This window comes from Pollicipes pollicipes, unplaced genomic scaffold (genome assembly GCF_011947565.3).
Source record: "Pollicipes pollicipes isolate AB1234 unplaced genomic scaffold, Ppol_2.1 Scaffold_7231;HRSCAF=8579_pilon_pilon_pilon, whole genome shotgun sequence".
In the NCBI taxonomy this organism is placed as follows: Eukaryota; Metazoa; Arthropoda; class Thecostraca; order Pollicipedomorpha; family Pollicipedidae; genus Pollicipes; species Pollicipes pollicipes.
In genome coordinates this window covers 34888346-34916007 of record NW_023597034.1, presented here as the reverse complement: position 1 = coordinate 34916007, position 27662 = coordinate 34888346, and the positions used below count along the sequence as shown (strand labels likewise).

The window sequence follows — 27662 nt, the reverse complement described above, 5'->3', positions numbered from 1 at the left end:
CGCCGCCGCGCCATGAGCTCCCCGGGCGCCGACCGCGCGCGTGAGCCGCACAAGAAGAAGGAGAAGCTGCCGCGCACGCTCAGCACCAGTATACTGCGCATCAAGCACCGCAGTCCGTTCTGGGAGAAGTTCTGGTCGGGCCGCGGCTCGAGCCCGGCCCGCACCGACAGCGCGCGCGAGTGAGTACTCGGCCATCGACCGGCGGCGCCGCCGTCGCCGACGCGGCCCGTGTCGCTCGGCCTGCGGCTGCTGGTGTGAGCTGCGGTGCCGCGGGAGGGTCGCTTCCCCCGGGAGCGGCGCGCTCAGCCCCCTTCCCCCCCCCCCCTTCCGCGAGCGGCCGTGTAAACACGGCCGGCGCACGAGTTTATCCGCTGGGTGGTAGATTAGGAGCGGCGACCGGTGCTGCTGCGACGGACGTGCTGTTGATGGACGCGCGGCAGTGCATGCCGGCTCGGATGGTGTGCCGCGGGTGGTCGTGTGTCCCCACGAAGCCTTCAGCTGGTGATGACAGCTCTGCACTGTCACTCGCGGGGTGTGGCTTCATCACCAGACGATAACAATGCTCTGCTCGCTACCAGTAAATTGCTCGGTAGACGTGGTGGCTGGACTTTGCAACCAGCCTTGTCTTTCCCGAAAAGGCTGGCATCTTCGCTGAAAATTTCCGGAATGACCACGAAGGAAAAGACGTATATTTGCCGCCTATTCCGTCAGTATAGACGGGAACTGCCGATCCAGGAGAGCTTTCCCAAGGGGACAGGAGACACGAGGAAATACAGGATTATGTGCGAACGTCTCATAAAATCTCAGGCGCTCAAACTGAGTTGTTCTCTAGCTTAGATTCTTGATGGAGATGATTTTAACTTGTTTTGTACATGAAATGTAACAACATATTTTCAGGGCTACTTTGCCAATAGCTACCCTTCTGACACATCGGACCTGTGTTTGCTACGCGGCATATGTGCTCCAGCGACACTACTATTACTTTAAAAAACAATCACAGACTTGATCTACTGAAGACCAAAAACAGTTGTATTTTTTCGTCGCGCCGCTGTTTGTTCTGACTGCCGCTTCAGGGGGTGATTGCAGCTGCTGATGTTGCTGCGGGCTGTAACACGCCCTCATACCTAATGATTGCCGCTCATTTATCTACAGTAAGTGCTGTTTATTGACGTTGGTCGTGCCTCTGCAGCGACGCCACGCCCAATTATGTTATGGGCGGTGCGATATATGCCTGGGAAGATGGTGATCTGTAGCCGGGCGATCCGAGGTTACTGAGGTCATCCACCCACTCGCCACCGCTCCCCGTGCAGAAGTGCGTTGCCAACCAGCTGCTGACGAGGCAGCGGAACGTTTGTGGACCGGGGGTCAGAGGTCAGATGTAGACACGGCTACTGAGCACGCTCAAGCCTCTGTTTTTTGACATTCTGATTTGTGAATTGCTCCCTGATCTCCCCTGATTTTCTTGGGCGCTGATAGGTGTTGCCTGCTATTGGCTGGGATCCCGCTGACCCGACGCGACTTAGCATTCTGTGCGCAGCGGCCGGGGAGGGGGGAGGAGGCCTATCCTGTCGGGGGACTACCCGACGCGTCGGCTTGCTTCATTGCGCTGCGCAAGTTGGGTCTATTTTCGGCATCGGATGTCAATATTGGCTTTGGCGTGCTGGTGCGATGGTCATGCGTACCAGGAAGCCACGCGCGACCATGGTAGAATGTAATCTCCAGCTTTACTGCCGTGAGGCTAGCCTGCATTCCATGCGCATTCTAGTCCTAACTGACCCGATTATCGGCGACGACACGAGCGCGCGCAGATGCCGTGTGTGAATTCTTTTAATGTTGTGCGTGAATATCGAAAACAGCACGAATTTAATTTACGAGCATCAGGCGAGCTAACTCATGGTTAGAACGGTGTCAAATGATGACTGCGTTCCCAGCATCCGTCTAAAATATCGGCCAAAGACCCTTGTCCGCGGCCGTCAGAACCTTGACCTTGACCGGAGGGCAGCTGGCCCAAACGACAGACCACCGCCGTGCTGCCTTCAGACTGCGCCACCGCCGTCCCCAGTGTCCAATGACGCGGCGGATGTGGAGATTAACCTAGTTTGGCCCGCGGCCGGGCGACCTGACACGCGTGCACTTTGACACGCTCGCGCCTCGGAGAGCGGGGGAGCGCCGAGTCTCCCCCGCTCTTTCCTCCCCCACGCCCTCTCTCCTCCGCGAGCGTCCGCAGACTCCGGCTGTCCGTCGGCGGCAGCGTCCGGCCGGCCGTGTGCCGCTCCCGACGCATTGTTTTACAGGCACTCGCTGATGTCAACCGGCACCCGCCCGCAGTGTAAGCAAACCGGTTAAGTGCATTACAAGCCTGCTGCCAGGCGAGCGTACTGAAAAGTTGCCCCAGCGCAGGAGCGTTGAAATCCATTGACGAGGCGTGGGGGGGGGGGCGTTGAGTTCAAGCTTGCCGCATGATGTTAAGTGATAACTTTAAGTTGGAGGAGCAAGTGCTTTCAAATTGAATGGTCGCTGCACTGACCTCCATTAAAGCTCCCCTCTGCGTGCAGCCTCAGCATGTGGTTTCCAATGAATCGCGTCCTTGTGGCGGTCTTTTGTCGTGCAGCTGATGGTCGCACCTTCCTGGAAATGGGTACAGGTCGTCCCTGGGTTCTCATTGCCGCAAACAGACTTGCGTTTGGCTGCGGATGGAATGGGAGTCGACTGAGCCCGGATTCGACCGCACTGTGGAATGGTACCGAGCGAATTTGCGCTGCGTCGAAGCTGGTGGATTCCTTTAAAAAATCGCACATTTCGGTCTCAAAATTGAGTTGAATGAAATGTTTATGAAAAAACTATTAAGTAGGCGATTGAATGTAAGCGTAAGTAATAAGCTTTGTTCTTATGATACCACACCTTAAACGCGCCGGACATGAAACACTTGCATCACTGGCTTAGTGGCTTAGTTAGATAGCTGTTTAGATTACATGGCACGCCACCTGTATTGTTTATTTCCACCTCGTTGCTGCCGGTAAATTCAAATATTCATCCTACACAGGTTTTTGCAACGTTCACAAAGCGGTTTGTTTTGTAACGGTGGCACTGAAATAAACTTTATTGAAATTGCTGGTATTGACTGGCACCTCTTTTAGTCGCGATCAGATTCTACTTAAAGTTGTGCTTTGCTGCTCGGGGTCAGAGTCTAAATGAAACCCGAGCGTCGTGAGTCGGAGCACGAGGCGATCCGGTGTGACAGGATCAATCGCAAGTCTGGCTGCAAGCAGTCGGTCGGAGGGGGGCAATTCGACCCCGCCAAAAATTTTCCGGAATGGTTTTCGAACACCGCGGTGTAACCGCGCCAAACTTTGCATAGCTGTAGACAATTAAATAGCGGATCGTTTGGCACTAAACATTTATATGTAGTTTGTAAGGTCGCTGACTTGTGGCAGGTCAAGATCAGGCCAGGGATTCAGCAAAGATAACTTCTAGGAAATATTCAATCTGATTCAATCTAGGAAATATTCAATTCAACGGTATGCCAGATGAAGTCTTAATCTCTGAGATAGCTTCTTGGGCAGCACAGCAATTTAATGAACAAAACCGATTGACCATGGGTCAGGTTTGTTGGTCAGAACAAGGCTAAAATCAACCTGTTTTATTTTATCATTGTAGAGCTTGCCGCATGGGGGAGGTTCCTATGCTCATTTTGCATGTATTAATGATAGAAACCACATCATACATCTTGCATGGACTGCTTAAAGGCCAGAATAGGTCTTTGACCTAAAATGCCCTTGGTCAACATTTTGTTTATAAAAACGCACTTTTTGCCGTAATCTTTGCCGCCTATTCAAATGCGCAAATCGAAGTAATCCTGTATCATTTTGTTCACCATGGCCGTTGAAAATTCAAACAAGGCCACTGATCTTAAATGAGCAACAGTGACCTTTCGCTTAGAACAGGTATTTAGTTTGCGGTGGTTGCATGTCATTGTCTGGAGGCATTTGGGACACCAATCTGGAGTTTGACCTGGTTTGACTTTATGTGACCTAAAGATCATGACGTACGAATCTCAAATTTGGAAAAAAGTGAGTTTATGTTCAGGCAAATACGCCCTTAGAATTTGGTGTCTCTAACTCTCTTAGTTTCTGAGATTTCAGGGGGTCGAATTGACCCCCGCCCACCCGAGCGAAGGGATTCAGCCGACCACCCGGGCGCGTGTTTAGGTAAGAGTGTGGATGTTATGTGATTGTATTGCCTTGATCAATACGAAATATAAGCACATAGAACACAAATTTTGCTATACAAACCCCATCGAAAGCATGGGCACCGAACACAGGCCTACGGCGTCTGCTGTACAATTTCGAAATAAAGATGCGGCCACGTAGGCAATCTTATGTGTAGTGCTTGCACATATTTTTTGTCCACCAAGACGAAGCAAGATTAGTAATCGATATTAATCAGAATGTGAGCTGTCGTGTCACTCGTTATATTATTTGTCATTTTCCAGCAGTGTTTACTCTGCTCTGATCACGCATGTCCCGAACTGAGGAACAGAACTATGCTTCGGTACCAAAGTACTCCGTACATTTCGCTTTCCTCCCAGACATATTTAAACCCTGTCTTCTATGAAGACATTTCCTTTTGTCACGGAATCGGTGTACCGAAGTGAGCGCATGTGTTGACACTGAATATCCAGGCCTCCATAGCAACCAAGTGGAGATCGTTGTGCGAGGAACACCACCAACTGATACGTGCAATACCTCCCGCCATTCGGTCGCTGATCGTTGACAGCGTGTTAATCTTGGCAGCTGTTGAATGACAGTGTTTGCCGTTCCATTTGCACATTTGCTTATCGATCATCTAGGCCAGGGTGTTGCATCAGCGGCGGTGATTTTTTCTGCGCGGGGGGGGCGGGGAGGGGGCGCCCGGTGCGACCGTCTTTCCCAGACAGGTCTGTATGTCGGGGAGCTCGTGAGGAGGCTTTCAACCGTTGCACTTTGCCACGCGTCCGTTTGGTTAGGAGACACACCACTCGGTGAATGCCGCGTTCGTCCCGGCGCCACGCCGGTGACGGCGAGTCCGCCCGTCCGGCGCGAGGAACGGCCCGCGCTCCTGCGCCTCACAGGAGCTGGACCGCGCGAGGAATGGCCTGCGCTTCTGCTACTCACGGAAGCCGGGCTGTGCTAGGAATGGTTCGCGCTCCTGCTGCCCACGGGAGCCGGACTGCGCGAGAACCGGCCCGCGCTCCTGCTCCTTACGGGAGCTGGACGGCGTGAGGAACAGCCCGCGCTCCTGCCCTTCACGGGGGCCGGACTACGCAAGGAATGGCCTGCGCTTGTGCTACTCACGGAAGCCGGGCTGTGCTAGGAATGGCTCGCACTCCTGCTGCCCACGGGAGCCGGACTGTGCGAGGACGCTGCTCGGGAACAGGCTGACGTTGGACTGTCCGTTTCCAGACACGGAGAGGACTTGATCGTCACACCGTTCGCCCAAATCCTGGCCAGCTTACGGAGCGTGCGGAATAACTACATCGCCCTCACCAACGTCCCAACAAACAAGTGAGTATATGTGTGTGTGTGGGGGGGAGGGGGGTGGGGTACGTGCGTGTTCATACGGGTCTGATTGAGTGCAGGACGCTATTACACGGGGTGTTCTAGTGTCCTTGCGATTCTGCGCAGTTCATGTTATCAAGATGTCAGCTGTAGGACGTTGGGTGCCTGCTTTACATGTACTTCGACGCAGGTGCATTACATAACTCGGTTGTGCATGCGAAGGGCGCTGCCCATGTATTTTAATATTCAAACGGGTTTCCTAGGTGATGCTATACTGTGCTAACATGCGTCATAGTTTCAACTCGCAGGCTCAGCTCGAGTTGGCAGGGGGATTCGACTTGTTTCGAATTCACTGAGTGCCTCTTAATTCTCCTAAACCTCCATACGCGTTCCGGTCGGATTAGCAGAGATGTCGTTCGCCGTATGCTGCGTTCGTTACGGCGTCACAGCCCAAGCCCTTCGTTCTGTGTAGCCAGAGTTTATGCTGAGCCACGCACTGAAGTTCAGTGCCAGTGAGCTCTCACGGAGGGAAGCGCTCTAACCCGGCCGTCACGAGGATGTTCCCTGCGACTGCGATATGTGATTATGAGAGAGAGAGAGAGAGAGAGAGAGAGAGAGAGAGAGAGAGAGAGAGAGAGAGAGAGGGAGAGAGAGAGGAGAGAGAGAGAGAGAGAGGGAGAGAGAGAGAGAGGAGAGAGAGAGATGAGGAGAGAGAGAGAGGAGAGAGAGAGAGAGAGAGGAGATAGAGAGATAGAGAGAGATGAGAGAGAGAGAGAGAGAGAGAGAGAGAGAGGAGAGAGAGAATAGAGAGAGAGAATGAGAAAGAGAGAGGGAGAGAGAGAGAGAGAAAGAGAGAGAGAGAGAACATCAAACATAAGCTTGAGCACTTTATATGGAAGGAAAAAACACTATGTTGACCTTTAACCACCGGCGACACGAGGTGCCGGCGAAGGGACGAAAACGCATGTTCCCTACACCACATATTTTTGCCGCAAATCGGGGGGATTTGAGGTTGTTGAACGCCAGGAGTGCGTACACGCATGCAGAAAACCACCACATCGGGTGTTCTAGCTGTGTCCGGCCTTTGTTTGATCAATACGTCGTCGGGCCACTAGGTCAACTTACCCCTGTGGCTAATTTAGCATGACCGACGTAATGAAGGTTGTATTTCAGTAGTGACCTCGACAAACACGCCTAACCCACCATGCACGCAATATGCACTGGCATATCTGCATAGCTGTCATTCCATTACAATAACGCCCAGTAGTAGCCCTCAGTGACCTGTATCACTTAGGTGACGTCAGTGGTGTTCAAAGGGGCCTGTGGGTTTCAGGCTGCTTGAACGTAAACCTTTTATAAAACAAGAAACATAGCCGACAGCAAAAGTAGCACCACGAATCAACCCCACCACGTCGTTACGGCATGACCTAGCATGACTGGGGTTAGTTTTTGACTGGAATCACATTAGGTGTTCACTTGAATGCGCAAAATTTTGAAGCCCCTGTCGCAGTTCGCTTGACATTTTGCCTGCCAACCGAAAATTAGGCAAAGCCGACCAGGGACCTTTGCTGCTCTTCTCACGTCCCGCACCAACCTTGTAGACGTGGCAAAGCCCATCCTGTCAGCTGTGTCTGCCGTGACACAACTGGAAGGGGCTTTGCCACGTGTGCCTTACACATCTCTTCGGCCGCGTACGTGTCAATACGAATTCCCCGCCGTTAAAAAGCGCTGGGCCATGTTTTCCTGCCTCAAAGCCCGACTACCGTGGCCCCGAAATACTTGTCCCAAAGGACAAATTGTGACTGGTACCCTGTCGGAAAGAAAGTGGCCGTGCTCGCACGAGCCGACACGGGCAGCGTGCCAACCCGACACCCTGTCGGCGGGCTGGCCACAGCCGACGGCAGCGGTCGCGGCGCTCGCCGGGCCGCTCGCGCACCGGCCGTGCGCGCCGGCGCTCACCCCGGTGACCCCTCGCTCACCCCGTGACCCCGTCCGTCGCCAGGTCGCGGCGATCCTCGTCATCGGCAGCTGGCAACGCGACACCCCAGCCGAAGCTCGTGCAGCCGGGAGGTGAGCGGCGAACGCCGGTCGCGGACCGCCGGGGTGATCGGGGTTGTCCAACCGGAATCAGGATTGTCCGGGAGGGATGGGCAGGAATTTGGATTGCCCAGGAGGGATTTTCCGGAGGAATGACCCAGATGTGATGGCATCACCAGCACTGCTCATTTGAGCTGGCTCGGTTCGCAGTTACGGTATTTCCTGTCGTGATGCTTTGTGGCCTGTCATTGCTTGTGCTCATGCTGTGACCAAGGTCCTGCGCCTAGTCGGGAGTTAGCTTTTTGTGTTTTGTTAGCTTGGTCGAAGCCCCAGTTCCGGAGTTTTTGTTGCGTGTGTGTGTCGGCTTATTTCGCGCAAGGCTATTGATAAGGTTATCCAGAGCAATTTTGCACACAGAGAAGTGGCATATGCCGCTCCACGCTCGACAAACGCACTGTTCAAGTCGAGCCCACGTTTGCGTTTTCCCCATCCCTGACCAAATATATGGCCATTTCTGATCACGTTAAAGAAGGCTTGAGTTCAAACCGCCACCAGGAGTGAAAATGTGCCAATTGGCCAGACATAATCCGTGTTAAAATAGACCTTTTACCAGTCGTGGCGATAAAGCCTCAAAAATGGACATGGACGATATGGAAACTTCCAAGTGATCGAGGCCATGTAGCGCTTCCACTGATTCACTGGCGACGGTGATGCACTGGTCCAGACTATGACGCCCAATTCTTAGTTGAAGAGCTCTTAATTAAAGCTCAACACGGAACCTCACCAGCCAACGCCCTCAGTGTCAGCTGATTTGGGTTACGTGCCGAATCAGCAACTGTCGCTCTTTTACACTAAATAAGTTTCCATATGCCTCCAAATTTTCTAGGCCCTGAATGGTTATTAAGAGATGACACAAATATACTGCCAACCATATAATGTCGATAGTAACGTCATAGACCAATGGTGACGCAGGCTCAGCTTCAGGCAGATTAGCATGGTAAGAGTACGGGACATTGTCGTGCCATGACACACTCCTAGTTTCGTGTGTCTCAGATCTTCTCCGGCAGTGCTCAAGGTGTGAAGGTGCTGCACCAGGCCCGTTATAGTAAGATCAGTGAAGACCAGCGTCTGCGGCCTTTCCTAAGGCCGTGCATTGGCAAAGGTCTCGTCGAGGTCATTCGTTTGCTGAGGCCTTTCGTGGTCAAAGTCTGGCAACGCCACATTAGAGCAATTACAGACAATTACTTAAACTTCTCTCTGAAGCACGGTGCATGATGAGCTAAAGTGACTAATGTGTAGTAAGGGTGGCGCTGCGGCCGTTAGGTGTAGTCCACGTGAGACGAAGTCTTCAAAACAGCCCAGAATAGCGCCAATAGACTTTTGACAATGCACCGTGTAATGTAATGCGTCACATGTGCATTGTCGACGGAGACAAAGATTGCACTCACAATGTATGCCAGATCAAAACCTTGGAGGTCGTGGGGAAAACCTCAGATGCTGTGAGGTTCTGTACTGAATTGATTATTGGATTGAATATCTATTTTCCGTAACAAAAAGCCACGCGCGTCGTCGTGAAGCATGAGACTCGCATGCAAGAAGTGCACATAAATCACGTCGCATTGTACATATATATGCGCATCACACATGCACACTTGAGCCGATATGCTGCGCTGGAAGCAAATGATGGCACGCTCTGACTCTTGTATCAGATGTGAGCCGCACCCTCGTGTCCACGAGAGCCTGCTTCTGCGGTAGCTCACTTGTGAGAGCGCAGTGCCTGGCCGGTAGCTCACTTGTGAGAGCACAGAACCTCTCCGGTAGCTCATCAGTGAGAGCACAGAACCTCTCCGGTGGCTCACTGCGAGGGCACAGGACCTCCCGGTAGCTCGCGTGTGAGAAAGTAGGACCCCTGGCTTCTGTCTCGCAGCCGTATGGGCTGGCATTCACAAAACCGCGCCGCGCGCCTATGCATGCCGACAGCTAAGCAGTGAGCTGTGGTGTATGAGTGCCCCACACCTGGGGCATATTTCAAAAACGTGCTCTAGTGAAACCTCCGTACTAGCTACGTGTTGTAATGGCACTGGGTAGTGCCACTGCAACACCGTCATGACATGATAAAGATATCAGTTTTAATTTTGAAGTGCAAAATTATGTTGTCAACGCTGTGGAACAACTCTACGTTTCTTCCCTGCAGTAGCGACCACCGTCGTCATGACAACCACCGTGCGCACCTCTAGTTGCAGAGGAGTTGGTTGGTTGAAGTCTGAACCAGTGAGCGACATGAACCATATGATACTCCGTTTCTCAAACCCAAAGTGCGTCTCGAAAAGAGCCACTCTGGTAAACGCCATAAGGGGGAAATCCACGCCATAGTAAAACGTTGCTTTGAATTCGCGGGACAAAAGCTTCGTATGGACTCTTTCATGTAACAGAGCGTTTCAAGGTTTCGTAGCGTGTAATACACAAACATTTTGGTATATTGTTGTGCTGCACACAATACACAATACAAACGTTGAAAAAGGCGAGGCAAATAAAATATATTACTTTCATGGTGGTGAGCAGGAAGTCAGATGAGAGTTCTCCCGCGGGGCTGGCTACCTCAAATCGAACTTACAGGCTATTAACGATTTCGCGAAAACTGTTGTTGCTGACCAAGTTGTACGCGTCCGCAGTACTGATAAGTGAAAAGTGCAAGAAAGGTGGGATGCTCCCTTTAGCACGCGGCGCTGACTCCCTTAAGCACGCGGCGCCGACTCCCTTTAACACGCGGCGCCGACCCCCTTTAGCACGCGGCGCCGACTCCCTTTAGCACGCGACGCCGACTCCCTTTAGCACGCGGCGCCGACTCCCTTTAACACGCGGCGTCGCTAATGACCTCCCGCTCGATTTCGCTCGTCACTCGCGCAACGCTGTCAGACAGTGACACCGGTCGGGGAATACTGCCCTATGCCATACTGCCTTACCTCCCACGCCTCCAACTGCTGTATGACAGCCGCGCGGTCGCCAGACTAGCCGTCATCCAACAGCGTCGCAGTCCTAGCCATGGCGAACTCCAGCCGCAGGCAGGCACACCATCAGCGGGGCACAGCGGCATTGCCAGAGACCGCTTTGTATTTGTCATGTTAAGTGCCGGATTGTCTGTGCAGAATGCCGCTGCTGTCGATGCGGCGAGGTGTTGGGTTGTCTAAAGCTGCGCCAAGAAGATGCAACCGTGCTGTAAATGTGCTTGCATGGTATTAAGCAGCTCTCATTAGTCATGGGCCGCGCCTGCAATTTAAACGGTTTGCACCTGGCCGGCAACAGAACCCCCCTCCCCCCCCCCCTTGTTCGCCATGGAACGCATCATCCCGGTGGCGTCCTCAGCGCCACTCTCCTCCTCCCGCGGAGACGTCCCCGGCCCTTGGGGAGCTGTCCCGCGCGTGTCGGGCCCGGCCGTTGCCAGGACGGCGCGGCCCGCCGGCGCCGCCGGACCGGCTGTCTTGGAGCGCCGCCACGCTCGCCCCCGCGAGCGGAATCATATCGACACGCGCGCGAATGAGGCGACGCAGCGCTGCGGCGTCAGAGGAGTGAGAGGGGGGGGGGGAGAGGCCTCCACCGGCTGACACAGGTGGTTGGTGTGATCAGGAATGTGGTTTCTTCAAGTTAGCCAAGTATCTTTTTAATGTATTTGTCACTTCCCTGCATGAAGGGGTGTAGTGTCCGAAAAAATCGGGTGTGGGCTAAGCAGTTAAATGGTTAAATCTGCCCGCAAAATGTGTTAAAAGTGGGCTGCTCCCCGGATCTCTTCTCTATTCTTCTTGAAGTTGAAGGGCTGAAGCCCCTCCCCCCAACTGAATAGGACGTTGTTACACTCTGCCTGCATCACACCCAAAAAGTGACTGGAGAACGTCGCGTCAGCCTGGACGGCCATGCCAACAGATGAGACGTTCGTCAAGCTGTCCATCGACACGCTGGAGGAGCTGGACTGGTGTCTGGACCAGCTGGAGACGATTCAGACGCACAGATCCGTGTCGGATATGGCCACCAGCAAGGTACGTCAGACGGGCTGCCGCTGTGCGCCCTCCCCTCTCTCTCTCCGCCTCTGTCTCTGTCTCCGTCTCTCCCTCTCTCTCCCTCTGCCCCTCTCCCCTCTTCTCCTCCCCCCCTCTCTCTCTCTCTCTCTCTTACTCGTTCTCGCGTTCGCTCTCGCTCTTGCTCTCTTATTCTCCTCACACACTCTCTCCTCACACTCTCTCTCTCCTCACACACATGCACACTCTCTCTCCTCACACTCTCTCCTCCCACCCTCTCTTTCCTCACACTCTCTCGCTCTTGCTCACTCTTGTCCGCCGCCGGGTGAGTGCCGGTGCCCTGTCTCCACCAGGGCTGGCCGCCCAGCGGACACGCGTGATCCGTCGGCAAAATCTGGAAGTTCCTTGATGTGATTATTGCAGCCCGTAAATCACCTGCCGCCTCTTGACGCTGAGCTCTGGTTCGTGCTTTTGGCAAAGCGGTGTCTTGACGCGTCAGCCTCACTAGGGTGTGCAATGAATGCGCAACACGTGTGTACCTCACGAGCTCATCACTGAACACGAAGCAGGCGGGCAGCGTGGCACGAATCAGCTGTGTCGCAAAGCTGCACACTTCGCGATGGTAGAGTCGGTTCGTTCTGCACCGTGCACACTCATAGCAGGGTGTCAAGCAAGGGCATCTTGTCACGGACCGGGTGGCATACGGCCACGAGGGCACGAGAACGCCTGACTATGCAGGGCGTGTTGTGGCATGAGCACGCCATCGTGAAAGCGGAGAGGTGACCTGTGCGCGGGCACGGGCACGTTGACGTCACAGAACAATCACGCAATAAGACGAACGCCAGCGTGATGCGGTCTTCCACTTAGAGGCCGTCACGTCGTGAGTTGCCGCCGTGAGAGATAATTATGCGTGCCGAAAAGCACAGTGACGTGGCAGAGCGCGAACACGTAGCAAAGCAAACACGCGCGCGGTACGGTCTTCGTGGGGATTCCCGCCGCAGGGCAGCGTCGTAAGAGAACCCGTACGTGTACATGTGCGAAGCCGCCTTCATGTCACATAAAGCAATCGCGCAGTAATACAAACATCAACTTGATCTGTCTTCCACTGAGAGGTTTTCCGGCCGTCAGTGACCCCGCAGACTGAATGTATCGGAGCTCTCGGAAAGCTCTTTGACGTAAAAGCCCTTCCGCCTTTCCGAGACAATGACACCAGCTAACGGGCCGGCGCACACGGGGCCGCCCCACCCCATCTAATGTCTGCCACGCGCCATGCCCTGACAAGGCCAGGCCACGCGCCACATCATACTCGCTGTCGGTCAGGAGGGCGGGGGGGGGGGTGAGCGACCTCCGACCACCCACTCGGCTGGTGGTGCCCGTCGGCTTTGTTGCATCACGGCGCGTATCGGCTACCGGCTCAGCACGTGTCGGGCGGTTCAGTCGCGGGTCGGGTCCGGTGGCGTGAACAGTGCCCGTCTCCGCTGCGCGGTCGGCGCCGGCGCTCGACGTTCGCGCCGCTTGAGGGTCACGTGGGTGCTGCCCAGGCGCCATGCGACGCCAGCATCCTGTCACGTGGTGTATCCATCGGGTTCAGCAGGTCAGTCGGCCCGAGGCAGCTGCGGGCGTCGCTCGTCAGCGCCTTTGATGTGCCGTCCCGGCGCGGCGCGTGCCGGCGTTACCAACGCGCTACCGCCCGGGGCTCCGCCGCCGCCGCATGCCCCGACGCGCTCTCGTCCTCTCCCCTCCCGTCCCTCGCCCCCTCTTTCTCTATCCTCGCGCCCGGGGCAGCGGCCGAGGGGAGCAGAGCTTTTTCGGTGACCCAGTTTCTTATGATGTAATGATTTTCGGCCGGTTTGACGTCATAAGGACGTCATCGGGGCGTCGAGGAGGCGCGGCCGGCGATTGGTCGCCGCCCGAGGCACGGCCGTCGGCGCCGACGCGCGGCGTTCGTCGGCGTCGTCGGCGGCCGGAGAGGCGCGCGCCGAGCGCTCGCCAATCTGAGCTGCTGCCAGCAGAATCTGATGTCGCCGCACGGCGGCCGGCGGAGAACACATGAAGTTGGCATCGAGCCAACCCGCGCCACCGCCTGCGGCGTCCCGCAGTGTGTTCGGTCGTTTGATTGTTTCTGGTGAAGCGTGCGAGTTACGAACACGCAGCTCGTGGATTGGCGTTTGGGGCACACGTGCAGAATTATTAATGACGCAGAACAGTTACGAAACGGCTGCACAGAAAATGTGGCTACCTGCCGTCAAGTCTCCAGAAAGGCATTCGTAAAATGTGCGTGCCCATTGTTCGGGATTGCGGCACAGCAGCAGAGCACAGCATTCGGGCTAACCCCCGCGGTTCAGCACGTGGCTCGGGGCACGGGTGTGCAATCAGATGATTCACAAATGTAAATGAACGTAGACATTTTCGTCTAACTGGGACGGCAGGCCTGCACCCGACCTGTGTCCCGGCACCCGTCGGAGGCGCCGGCCCCTTCGAGACCTGAACGAACCCGGCGCCGGCTCCGCCGCGTTGCCGCGGGCTCGTTTCCCCCACCCCCGCTCGCGCGCCGAGCCCGCATACGACGCTGGGAGGACCATCGCGACCCAACTCAGCCCGTGGGCGTGGAACTGCGCAGTATGTGGGCGGTGCCGGCGTCAGCGCACCTTTGATGTGCCACTCTCAACGCTGTGATTGCGGCGGTCTGTGCAGCTTGTTATCATGCGCTTTGACGTTGCAGCTCACTGGCTCGCCGCGGCGTATAGTTTGGCTTCCGTCGAACGCCAGCTTGCCGGAGAGCCTATCGGAGCCCGTGAAATCAAGCGGCTGAGGGCGATAGCGGCGCTGCTATGGATGCTTTACTCTACGCGATTGCGCTCCCCTTATTTGCTCCGTACTGCAAACGGTAACTGATATAAAATGATCAGAACAACTTTTGATGTCATTTGTTCCGCTCTGGAGGTAATAGCAAGGCTTTTCGTAGTTATTTCTAATGCATTTGATGGATAGAGTTGATGCAAACGCTTTGTTCTGGGGTAGTTGTTAAATCAAACGTCATACTGGCTCCTTAACTAAGTCGCTTGATGTATCGGGAATCCCCAGCATATGAGGAAACTGCATCGTGTCCTATATTTTCTCAGATGACCAACGCGAAGCGTTCCTATATATATATATATATATATATATATATATATATATATATATATATATATATATATATGTATATATATATCTGAGAAAACATAGGACATAGGCCTGGTTTCCTGACCATACTGATGATGCCCAATACATCAAGCGACCTAATTAGAGAGCCAGTATGATGTTTGATCTAACAACTACCCCAGAGCGATACATTTGCATCATCTCTATACATCAAAAGCATTAGAGACAACTAAGAAAGGCCTTATTATCACCTATAAATATATATATATATATATATATATATATATATATATATATATATATATATATATATATATATATATATATATATATATATAATACATAGCCCTTTTCACCTGGCGGATGTCGCTTCCACTGTCTTCCAACTCGCGGTTTGACCAGTATCCCGAAGGCAGCGGGCTCCTCCCCCGAGCACGCGAGCGCTTCTCCGTAGCGAACGTGTCCCCAGTCAGCCGCGGCGCCGCTGCTGACCGTCCGCAACATCCTCTTGGCAACGGGCGGGGGTGAGCTGGCGCGACCTGATGGCGTCCTGGGTCTGTGGCTGGTCAGCTTCCCGGTAGCCGCCGGGGGAGCGTCGGCGAGGGAAGGCCGACCGGCTGGAGCACGGCCAGCGCGCTGGCGTCGTGTCCGCCTCGGCAGCCGCCGCGTCCGGCTCCGTTCATGGCGCCGGCGGTGCTGTCGGTCCGCGCTTGGCGCTGGCGCCGCCGCCGCCGCCGCCGCTGGAGGTGTTGGCGCTCCGGTGCTGAAGCGGCCCGGTGTCAGCGCCGCGTGAGTTCGTCGGCGTGTGTGCAGTGCGCAGCTCAGCCGTTGCAGCGACCGAGTCATTGTCTTTGTTGATTTGGGCTGTGTGGTCGGGGTGGAGGTGGCAAAGGTTGACCGCTCGTTTTGTGTGCTCTGCAGTTCAAGAGGATGCTCAACAAGGAACTCAGCCATTTCTCGGAGTCCAGCAAGTCTGGCAACCAAATCTCCGAGTACATCTGCTCTACGTTCCTGGGTAAGTCGCTGCAGCTTTTCCGCCCCGTCCGCTTCTTCAGGGGCTCATTTCCGGGCAGTGGTGTCCCCTGCCTTCCCACCGACGCCCCATGCACCTTTCCACCGAACAACCGACCCGTCTCTGCCTCCCGACTACCCGTCGTTCCCAGACGGCAGGATCCTGCGCCGCATCCCCACCACCAGTGTTTCCAGAAGGCGCGATCCTCCAACGCCGGCTTCCATGCCCCCGTTTCCAGGTAGCAGGATCCTGTTGGCTCCTTTAACTCCTCACTTCCACGCACAGTATCCTCTCCTGCCTTCCCATCGTCCGCGCTTCCAGACAGCTTCCAGAGCTGCGTTTCCAGACGGCACGAACCGCTTCCGCCTCCTCCCGGCCGCCCGACGGCCCGCTTCCATGCAGCCCCCACCCCACCCCAACGACAGCGCACCCCGCGGAGCTGTTGGCGCCGTCCGAGATCAATAGAGCCGCCGCTTCCCTGTAGTGGGCAGCCCTGGTCCTCGCGCTGCGGGTGCCGAGGCGCTGGGGATGGGAGGGGCAGGTGTGTTGGGATAGGTGCGGGCATTGATGTGCGGCTGGGCCGGCGGTGTATATTTGTTTTCGATTGGTTCACGATTGGTTCGTGAACTCCGTGAAAGGTGTGCACCTTTGGTTCGAGGTATTGACGGAGGTAACCATAATGAGCAGGTGACGGAAATGCCGTTCCGAACAGACATCCGGCTAGGTCTTTTGAGCTCCAATGTGGTGTTCTGCGTTATCTGTTGTTGTCAGGGACACCACGAGTGGCTTGTTTCCTTCGTTACTAAATCCGTATGCAGCTGCCTGGCTGCCTGAGATGTGTATATTTGTGCATGAATGTGTGCCGTGTACCTTTGTGGCTGACTGGCGTTAAGCGCTGTAATTAAGCGCATTAAACATTAAGCACGCATAAACATTTGTGCTTCGGCAAGTGTGAGCCATATTCACGGAACGGAGAGGAGCTTTTTGAAATTGATGCGTGATGGAGGGCGGATGTCTCGAAAACGCAGAGGATGTCTGCTGATTTTTATTTATTTTTGGCAACTTTATAGCGACTTGGCTTCATGTGGGGAGGGAAAGAGGGCGGAGGAGAGCAAAACCTAGGGTGGATTTAGTACAGGATCTTGGAAAAGTCATGATCCATTGCCGGAGGCGAAAGAGTGCCTGAAGACAGTAATTAGGATAAATAATACTATACTAATCAAAAGGGTGACTTGCTCTGCGCTGCCGTGGGAGGAACCAGGTCCCCCTTGGCCCTTAAATGGGCCCATGCCACCTCCCTTACGAAGCCTTTGTATCCACAAGGATACAGAGCCTGAGCTTTGTATCCACAAGGATGCAAAGTTCGAAACATATGCTCCGAGAGAGAGAGAGAGGGGGGGGGAGAGATAGCTGGATTGAGCCCGACGAAAGACATTACCCCGTATTCCAATAGGTGTTTAGTTGCATAATCTCCTAAGTCACGTGGCATTCGTCTTCTTGCCAAGCAGCCATCCTTTACGCCGAGGTGTTTTTGTGATGATCAGCTTTAATATGGAACCCTGTTGGAGGAAGATGGTGCTTCCAAATATTGTTTCTGTCATTGTGCTACCCTGAAATACGGCAGTGCGTTCACAGGTATTGTTATGTTGACACAATCAAACAAGGCTGAACGAAAGGATAGCAAGTGTATCAAAATTTCCGTTGTTCTGCGTTTTTGGGCCCTTAAGATCCATGGCAGAAAAATAATTGTCGCCCGTCTTAACCAAACGCCATAAATTTCGGAAAAGTTTTTTGTGTTTTTTATGCGTTCGATCCCCCCCGAACCTTTTGCATCCTACAAGGCTCCATCAAGCCGACCGTCGCACTGCCTGGACGGCCTGCGCTGTTGCCGGCTGGAAATCCCGGCAGACCAGTCCGGCACCGGCGTGGCGCCGCGGCCGATGACGCGGCCTCTGCACCGCACCCTCGTCCGTTACTCGTGGGGGTGTGCGACAGTCGTGTCTCGCGCACGGTCTGATTCGCTCCCACGGCACCTGCCTGGCTGCCGTCCAGGAACGCTCGGGGGCGGCGCTCAGGTCAGGGGGGTCACAAGCCTAGTCATGGGCGGGGCCTTCCCCCTGTGTCGGCATTTATTCTTCCTGCCACAGGTAGCTCCTGAGAAAAAGCTGAGCGTCATTGTGGTGCGTTGTCACAAAGCTCCAGGCACCCGTCTGGAGGAAATCCTGGTTGTGCCTCTGGATGGGATGATTCGGACTGTTGCGTGTGACCCCGTGGCTCCCTGGTGGCTGTGCAGTACATGGACGTGCGCTTCGGATGTGCTGACTTCGTGGCCCAATGCATGTAGGAATGCAGGAACATCATGCTATTTTTGACAGGAACGGAACTGGTTTGGACTTGTTTTATGTCACCACGAGTTCTTTTATCATGCACCAGCGTTTGGTGCAGATGGTTCCGGACGTGCCCAGTGTGCCCAGCGCCCGAGAGCAGACGCCACCACGCCGACATCCGAGCCCGGTCTACCGAGACCGCGCATCGCCACTGGCGCCCCGGGCCCGCGGGCGTGCCGTGGCCGAGCGCTAGCCGCGACACGGCGCGGCAGTGACGCCTCCTCCGCCGGCAGACCCGCGGCAGGAGATGGACATGCCATCCCGGGAGGAGGTGGACGCCGGCCAGGGCAGCCGCAGCTCGGCCGGCCGCGCCGCCCGCGAACGCAGCACCATGAGTCAGATCACCGGCATCAAGAAGCCGCTCTGCCACGCAAACAGCCTGCTGGCCGAGACTGCGCCCAAGTACGGCGTCGAGACGTCGCAGGAGGTCGAGCTGGGCAAGGTGAGTCGCGTGGAACTGGGCAGGGATATTAGTGTAGAGCTGGACAGGGGCAGTGGCGAAGAGCTGGGCAATGACAGTGGCGAAGAGCTTGGCAAGGATGGTGACGTAGAGCTGGGTAGGGCCATTAGCGTAGAGCTTGGCACCGGTGTCCTGCCTGGGCCAGGTGTCGAGCTGGGTAGGTACCGTGGCAAAGAGCTGGGCAGGGACGGCGGCGAAAAGCTGGGCAGGGACAGCGGCGAAGAGCTGGGCAAGGATAGTGACGTAGAGCTGGGCAGGACTATTAGCGTAGAGCTGGGCAGGGACAGCAGTGCTGAGCTGGGCAGGAACAGTGTCGTAGAGCTGGGCAGGGGCAGTGGCGTAGAGCTGGGCAGGGATCGTAGCGTTCAGCCGGGGGGGGGGGGGGGAGGGTAGGGGCAGTAAAACACAGCTGAATAGGGTTTGTGTACAGCCGGACCATGCGGGTGACGAAGGGCTTGGTAAGGCCAGTAGCTTAGAACCGGGCACGATCTGAGCGGTGGTGTTCGGCAAGATCATTGAGTTGGATAGGGTTAAGTAAGATGGGCGAAACAAGCGGTATAGAGTCGGGTCCTTGCCATCCACGATATTTTTCTTCCTTTTTCAACTTGGCGCATTCCTATGTCCTCCTTCGTGGGCTGCTTCCCATTTGCCACAGTCATCACGTGGTCCATCTCTGGCCCCTCCCTGATGTCATCATGTGGTTCATCTCTGGCCCCTCTCCGATGCACCCGGCCGGCGTCCTCTCTAGGTCAGCTAATCCCCGGTCGTTGCCCGTCCTAAACCGTCAGAGGCTGTTCCTTCCCTACTTTCCACTTTTCACGCCACCACGTCCTAAACCTCTTCCTGGCTGTCGGTACGTGGCCCTTCCCGCCCATCATGGGTGGCCTCTTGATGGCCGTCAGCGCCATCACCGGCTGTTCCTCGCCTACCCACCGGCCGTCCCTCGGGCGATCCCCTCCCCTCTTCCCACCTCACCCCGCTGGTCCGCGGAAGCCAGCGTGCCGTCCCTTGGCTGACACTGCGGCGCGGGCCGGGAGCGCTCCGACGTAGTAGGGCGTCACCGCCGACCCTGCCGGTATCGACTGCCGGCGGCGGCGACGCAGAAGGCAGAACGCAGAAGGCGGGAAGGCCGGCGGCGAGCTACGGCCGAGAATCGCGTCGCCAGCGCCGCTTTGTGCCAGGCCGCGGGACATTGTCTGCCCTCCCCGTGTGGTCATCAAAGAAGGAATGTGCCGTTCCGGTTTTGTGCTGAAGGGCTGCTTCCGTCGGTCTTTCTCGAGTTGCCATGCGTGATGGCTACGTGTAGCCGCGCTTCTCTTGTTGTACGCACTTAATTATGTCTGCGGGATTGTCTGGTATCCTTGTCTTCGTCATCTTTTTCCGTCTGCCGGTGTCGTTATATTGTTCGGTCCGTCTGTGTCCGTCAGATTGAGCCGTGTTCGGTCCGTCTGTGTCCGTCAGATTGAGCCGTGTTCGGTCCGTCTATGTCCGTCAGATTGAGCTGTGTTCGGTCCGTCTGTGTCCGTCAGATTGAGCCGTGTTCGGTCTGTCTGTGTCCGTCAGATTGAGCTGTGTTCGGTCCGTCTGTGCCCGTCAAATTGAGCCGTGTTCGGTCCGTCTGTGTCCGTCAGATTGGGCCGTTGTGATCAACGTATTCGTTCCGTTGTATTGTGTCCGTTTCAGTGTCCTGGCGAATTATCTCGTCTATACCGCCCATTTATTTTGTCTGCCCTGTCCGTTGGCCTTGTCTGCGCTGTTTGGCTGCCACGCTGGCCCCGTCCGGTTGACTCTTTAACCGCAGATCCTTCCGTCCGTCTTATGTTCTCCGTCTGATGTCTTGTCCGTAGTCATCATCCTCATCACCATCATGATGGGTCGTAAACCACTGCTTGCGCTGGTTGCGTGGTAGTCAGCGATCCTAGATATGTGCCGTTGGCAAATCGCGTTGTGCGTTGCGCCGTCTCGTTGAGTCTTCTTTTCCGTCTGCTCTGGTCTACACCGCCTTTTTCGCGTACCTGATACGCATCGATTACTTATATCATCTGCTCCGTCAGCTTATCTTCTGCCCTGTTCGTTTGTCTCGTCTGTTTCTCCCGCTGCCTGGTCGTCTGTTTTGCGCAGCCTGTTTGTCTCGACATCCTCGTCTGTTTGTCTACTTTGCAGGGCATGCTTGGCTTCAGCTCCGTCTGTTTGTCTCGCCTGCGCCGTCTGTTTGACTGACATACGCTCTTCTGTTATACGTTTGTCTCATTTGCGTCGTTTATTCGCTTCGTCTGCTGCCTGTCTTCCGCTCCGTCTGTCTGTCCTCACCCGCCCCATCTGGTTCTCCCGTGCGCGTCGCCCGAATGTCTCCTGACCGTCGCCCACCTGTCTCCTGAGCGTCGCCGCCTGTCTCCTGACCGTCACCCGCCTGTCTGCTGACCGTCACCCACCTGTCTCCTGACCGTCGCCGCCCTGTCTCCTGACCGTCACCCGCCTGTCTGCTGACCGTCATGCTCCGCTCCGCCAGGCGCTCGAGGATCTGGACAAGTGGGGTGTCGACATCTTCCGCATCACGGACCTGTCCGCCGGCCGGCCTCTCACCTGTGTCATGTACACGATATTTGTGGTGAGTCTGGGGATGGTCTCGGCTGTCGACCCACGTCCGGGAGCATACGGACGCGTTGGCGCGGGCTACTGGCGGGTGTTGCCGGTCTGCCATGGAACCGCTCGCTCTGCTTTGAATGGCTGTAGTGGTGTTTAGGTGGGCGGCGCTGGTTTCGCGTGAAAACAGGACACCTATTAAAGTAGGTGGCATTGAAAAGTTACTTGACGGCAGCGTGAGGTCTAGGCTTTTATTTATGGTATGCAGGTTCACAAACTTCCGTAATGGTTCTATGGAACCGGAGAGACTCGGTTATAATTGTCAAATAAACAAAGTAGTAAGTGCCGTAGACCAAAAATAACTGGCTTTACCGTAACTTTATTGCCGCTGCAGCCAGCCCCCGCATAGTTTTACGACGCAGAACCGCATGCACGATCTGCCAAAATCATTAGCTCGTAAACCAGCTTGCCATGTCGCTTCCAGGAGCGGGACCTTTTGAAAACGTTCAAGATGTGCCCGAAGACGTTCATCACGTTCATGATGACGCTGGAGGACCACTACCTGAAGGACGCGCCGTACCACAACCGGGTGCACGCGGCAGACGTGGTGCAGTCCACGAACGTGCTGCTCAACTCTCCGGCGCTGGAGTCTGTCTTCACGGCGCTAGAGATCCTCTCCGCCCTGTTTGCCTCGGCGATACACGACGTGGATCATCCGGGACTCACCAACCAGTTCCTCATTAACACCAGTGAGTGACCCGCCGAACTCAGGCCCTGCTCTGGTGCATGTTAGGGCCGCTTGGTGGGCTGACATCGCAGTCAGAAAAATAGTTTGTTTCCCACGTCTGAATGCGGCAAGCCAGGCTGTGCTGTTCTGACGCTGACTGGCGTTGATGTGCCGATAGGACACTGAATAGCGCTACCGTACTGTTCTGACACTGACTAGCGTTGCTGTGCTGTTCTGACACTGACAAACGCTGCTGTGCTTTTCTGACACTAACGAGCCATGCTTTGCTGTCCTGACACTGGCTAGCGCTGCTGTGCTGTGACACTGACTAGCGTCGCTGTGCTGTTCTGACACGGACTAGGCGCTGCTGTGCTGTTCTGACACTGACCATCGCTGCAGTGTCGATCTGACACTGATAAGAGTTGCTACACCGTTGTGACAGCGACTTGTCGTACCGTGCTGCTGTGACACTGGCTGGCGTTGCCACGGTGTTCTGGCATTGCCCAGAGTTGCTGTGCTCTTCCAACTGAGACTAGAGTTGCTGTGCTGTTTTGACACCGACTAGCGTTGCTGTGCTGTTCCGACGGTGGCTAGCGTTGCTGTGCTGTTCTGATAATGGTCAGCCGTGCTGTGTCGCGCGACGCTGGCCAGTTGTGCCGTGCTGTTCCGATGCTGATCAGCTGTGCTGATCTGTCTGACGCCTGTCGTTCCCCCGTTCCCCTGCGACAGTACGGACTGTTTAGTGCGCGTTCCTCGGCGCTTCTTCAACGCTACGCCGCGCAGTGCTGGCTCCTCAGCCCTCTTACGCGGCCAGAGTGGGCCATCAGGGTCCTATGTAATCCCCAAAGGTCGGCGGGAAGAGGCAGTTAAGTGCCAACACGGGCTCACTCACGGACTCGACTTCACGTCGTAATGGGTGTCGTGCCGTAATGGGCGTCGTGTCTGGACGACTGTGCGGAGCGGTCGTCTTCCACGGTCGGTTTCTGCTAAGCTTGTCGTAGCGCTCACGCGTGTAAATTTGACGTCAAAATTATATTTCATTATTTTGTATGGCGTGGTGAGTTGGCACAACCTAAAACAAGACTGCCACGCGTTCTCGTTTTCTTGGAAAACTCGTGCACCCTAGGGGACGTGACCAAGTGAAACGTTGTTGGGTTTAGGCTGACTTATCCTCCAGCCGTCTAAAGATAGAGATCCGGTGGCATTAACAACTCCGTGGCTGAAGCTTGATTGCGATTCCCAGCCGGTGCCAAAACCAATCATCGCTGTGAAATACCCGAAGAGGTGTTCGCTTCACGCGACTGAATCATGTAAGGAACTGCGATGAAGAATTGCTTTACTGAATTCGGATATATGTATTCGTGCGTATGATGAATATGGTTTATTCGGTGCCGAAGGCAAATGCGACGTGACTGGGATGGATGCCAGATGTAGAACTGATCCGACTCCCCACGTGTCTGATATTACTCCCCACGTGTCTGATATTACTCCCCACGTGTCTGATATCACTCCCCACGTGTCTGAGATCACTCCCCATATGTCTAAGAGAACTCAAACGTATGGGACTCCCCACGTGCATGAGACGGTCGCGTTCAGCTGCTGCGTAGCCAGTCACGGGCGTGCGGACACCAGAGCTCCGTGTTCGCCCGTAACACTCCATTTCGTGTTAGTGAATGGTCGGCAGGACTCCTCGTCTTAACCGTTGAAACCCAGTGCCAGAGATTATATTATGTTCTTATCTCGGACATCGAATGCGCCACGCGTTTTTGTGTGCAGTAATGCCGGATGTCCAAGCTCTTTTGTGAATCTGGAGGAAGCTGGACGATGAGTTTGCGTCGCCTGCAAGTCTATTCTTTTCTGTTGGGGAATACATCTCAGAGGCAAAGGAAATAAAGCTATCGTGCTGTGTGTATGTCTGTCTGTCTGTTTGCCTGTCTCTGTGTCTGTCTGTCTTTGTGTCTGTCTCTGTCCCTGTCTCTGTCCCTGTCTCTGCCTGTGTCTTTCTGTGTCTCTGCCTGTGTATCTCCATGTCTCTATGTGTGTCTGCGTGTCTGTGTCTGTGTGCATGCGTGTGTCTTTGTCTATGTTTGTATATGTGCTTGCGTATGCGTGTGGTGTCTGTGTCTGTGTGTGCGTTTGTGTGCAGCCCGATTGCTGATTGACAAAATTGCTCTCATCTCCAGGCTCTGAGCTAGCGTTGATGTACAACGACGAGTCGGTGCTGGAGAACCACCACCTGGCCGTGGCCTTCAAGCTGCTGCAGAATGAAAACTGCGACATCTTCTCCAACCTCACCAAGAAGCAGCGCCAGTCGCTGCGGAAAATGGTCATCGACATGGTGAGTTCGGTGGCCAGCTTCTAACGCAGCAGTCCGTAGCGTAGGGTGGGCTGTCACGGGATTGGTGAGTTGTGTCCTGTATCCTGATTTGAAATACCGTGTGGACAGTCGAAGGGGCGTTTGCGCTGTCGTCACCAGGAGTTCAGTCGACTCGTAAGAGGCCACAGTGTCAATCGTTTCGTGAGAGGCTCCGGTGTTGTCTGTCTAGGGTAGTGTTGCCGCGAGGGGATGTCGGTGATTGGTTGTCATGTTGCCAAGTACTAATGGGTGGTCCGTGTAAGGAGTCTCGAGCACCGTATTCAGGCCCCGTATTTGACTGATGACTCCATGGTGACTCCACTGGTGACTCCATGTTCTTGACGCTCGTCAGGTCCTCGCCACGGACATGTCCAAACACATGAGTCTGCTGGCCGATCTGAAGACGATGGTGGAGACGAAGAAGGTGGCCGGCTCCGGCGTGCTCTTGCTCGACAACTACACCGACCGAATACAGGCGAGCACATCCCCACCCCTCGTAGCTCGGCTCCTCCGGCCGGCAACCGCGCGCGGGCATCGATCCCAGCCCATCGACGCGTCTTCCCGAGAAGATCCCGGGAAGGACGCAGTCGCGAGCGACGCGGCCGTCCCGGCCCGGCCTGGCAGGACGGAAAGCGATGCCATCCAGGCGGTCGCGAACTTCTCAGAGGTCTCGTGCGTCACGGGCTTGTTGGAAAGGGCGACGACGGCTGCGGCGGCGGTGGTGGTGGTGTCTTGACCGGCGCCGCCCCCGCCGCGATGCTGTGGTACGCCCACCCGTGCCTTCAGCTCGCCCTCTGCGGCAAAGCGTCGGTAAAAATAGCTGGCCGCCGCCGCCGCCGCCTCCGCCGCCCTGGCCGCTGGCGCGCCGGTGGGCCGCAGGGCGACAGTGGCGTCATCTGCTCCGACCAGACCAGGCGCGGGAGGCTCGCGACACCGCAGCGCTGCGCCGTCTGTGTGGACAGGGGTGGCTCAGTAAGATCGATGTATGCAGAGAGCTCACTGTAATCCTACATGGTGTGCATGGTGCAAAGCATGGTGGTAAACTTGCATGTGCAAGCCCGTTTTCGTTGGGGACGCTACGTCTTTAAACTTGACGGCGTATTCCGAAGCAGCGTGGCGAGGCAAGCTGTGGATGTTTCGCCTGTCCCGTCTCACATCAGTCACGTAACAACGTGTCGCCGTCGCCTCCGCAGGTGCTACAAAACATGGTGCACTGTTCTGACCTGAGCAGTCCGACCAAGCCGCTGGAAATCTACCAGCGCTGGGTGGGTCTGGTCATGGAGGAGTTCTTCCACCAGGGAGATCGCGAACGTGAGATCGGCATGGACATCTCACCCATGTGCGACCGCCACAACGCCACCGTCGAGAAGTCTCAGGTCTGTACCGAGGAGCGCTGAGAAGCGGGGCGTCCCGTGGACTCGGGTGGGGGGGGGGGGACGGCTGGATAGGTTCTCGCTCCTGTGATGTACTGTTCTGCACTGCTGTTGTAGTTGTTCGGCGTATGTGGCGGGAAATCGGGCACCTTAAACGGCATTTTGTGAGAACTGAATCAGGGACATAGGAGCGATTTAGCATTGAATAGGGTATGACTATCATGAGACGTTGTAAAGGAGACTTTACGACGCACTTAGCTGCTGACTTTTTATGGCGTCACCTGCTTGAGTCGAACCCCGTACCTCCGGTGTCCCAGACGCGCAGTGGTTAACGAAGACATGTTAGCCACTACGCTATCAGCACCTCTCCTTGAAACCGTCAAAGCCGTCGTAATGTACTTAACAGACCTTACCGGCGATGAAGTGAACCTACAGATGATACTGATATAATGACGTGGCGGATGTCGAAGCAGGCCCGAGCTGTTCACATGACACGCGCCTGTTCACATGCGACCCCTACCTCGCGGCCGTCTGCCCTAGCCGTGACACCGCCGCCGCCACTGACATCCCCTCGTTGCTGTCTGACCCGACCGTGCCAGTGCCGCCACCACTGATATCCTCCTCGTCGCTGTCTCCCCGGCCGTACCAGCGCCGTCACTGACGCCCCCGCTCCGCCAGGTGGGCTTCATGGACTACATCGTGCACCCGCTGTGGGAGACGTGGGCCGACCTGGTGCACCCGGACGCCCAGGATATCCTGGACACGCTCGAGGACAACCGCGACTGGTACCAGTCCATGATCCCGCTCAGCCCCAGCTCGTCCAGCCACGAGCTGCGCGAGGACGGCGAGGAGGACGAGGCCGAGGAGCCGGTGCGCGTGCAGATCACGCTCGATCGGCCGGACGCCGGCGCCGGCGCCGCGCCGCCGCGGACCGGCGACTCGTGAGGTTGTGATACTGCGCGCGCCGCCGCCCTCAGATACCTCAACGCGTTTTTCTACGACTGGCGGCCGGCGGCGGCGGCTGTGACGGGCGCGGAAGGGCGCGCCGGCGGCGCTCGCGGCTCGCGCGACTCGTGCCAAAGTGGCGTGCGGAAATGGTGGCACAAATGGCGCCGGATGGCCGGAGAACGCGGCACACCGGCCAGCGACGACTGAAGGCTCTGTATTTTTGCAGGAATTTGTCGTAGTCTTGTTTTCCATGGAGGGTCGGGCGCTCGCTGTTATTCCGCCTCGCCGGCCGTGGACATGTGGCACAATAGCCTAGTGTAGCAGCACCGTTCGCACGCAGCCGGCGGCGGCTCACCGACGGACGGGCAGCCCTTGCTGCCGGCTCGCTGTCGCGTTTTGCACTATATCGGGCAGCCCCAGCATCTCCAGGCGCTGCCGAACTGTGTCCCGAGTCATTTTAGATAAGTCTTCGTCGTGCGCTTGGGTTGGGGTCGCCTGGGTACCTCACTATCACCTAAGGTTATACGAGCGCGCGCGTGCCGTGCAGGTTATTACGATGTGGCTCCCTATTTGGTCAGCTGGTCTGCAGCCACTTTGTTGTTTTTCATTTTATTTGTAAGTTTTACCCTCACAAATTTAACCTCTCAGTACAATTGGGTTATCCTGCATGTGCAATATGTTCACTTCAGTGTTGTGCTTGGTTCGGAAGGCGTGGCAAATTGACTGGCGCACAGTGGTGTAAATAATCATTCACGTAGGTCTCCGATTGGTGCTTTCCAGCGCGCCATGCACCCAAACTCCGAGTAGTCTACCGTCTAGCGCGTCGTTGGAGCTTTAAGTCTACGATACCTAGGTGTTTAAGAACGCCCGTTGGCAAAATTGCGTGATGCACCTGCTAATAAGCCTGTCTCCAGCAGCCCCCACGGCCGCCGAGCGCTGAGCGCGTGGTCGCACCTATTTTAGGGGCCCGTCTCTGTTCCCCTCGGCCAAGATTCGGGGACGCCGCGCATCAATTGTTCATCGTGAGAGCAAGATGGGTACCTGTATGTTATAACTAACGCAGAAAATAATAAATGTATGTTTTAAGA

The 27662-nt window shown here is 55.7% G+C and overlaps 1 protein-coding gene across 1 annotated transcript; it reads left to right on the top strand.

The window, feature by feature from the left end:
- LOC119110213 (cAMP-specific 3',5'-cyclic phosphodiesterase) lies at positions 1 to 27662 on the top strand. Its single transcript, XM_037233948.1, has 12 exons — positions 1 to 179; positions 5442 to 5543; positions 7540 to 7607; positions 11493 to 11605; positions 15650 to 15743; positions 18361 to 18569; positions 21097 to 21195; positions 21655 to 21919; positions 24081 to 24235; positions 24606 to 24728; positions 25447 to 25629; positions 26305 to 27662. Exons 1-12 carry the CDS (start codon positions 13 to 15, stop codon positions 26569 to 26571), a joined length of 1845 nt encoding a protein of 614 aa, XP_037089843.1. The 5' UTR covers positions 1 to 12; the 3' UTR covers positions 26572 to 27662.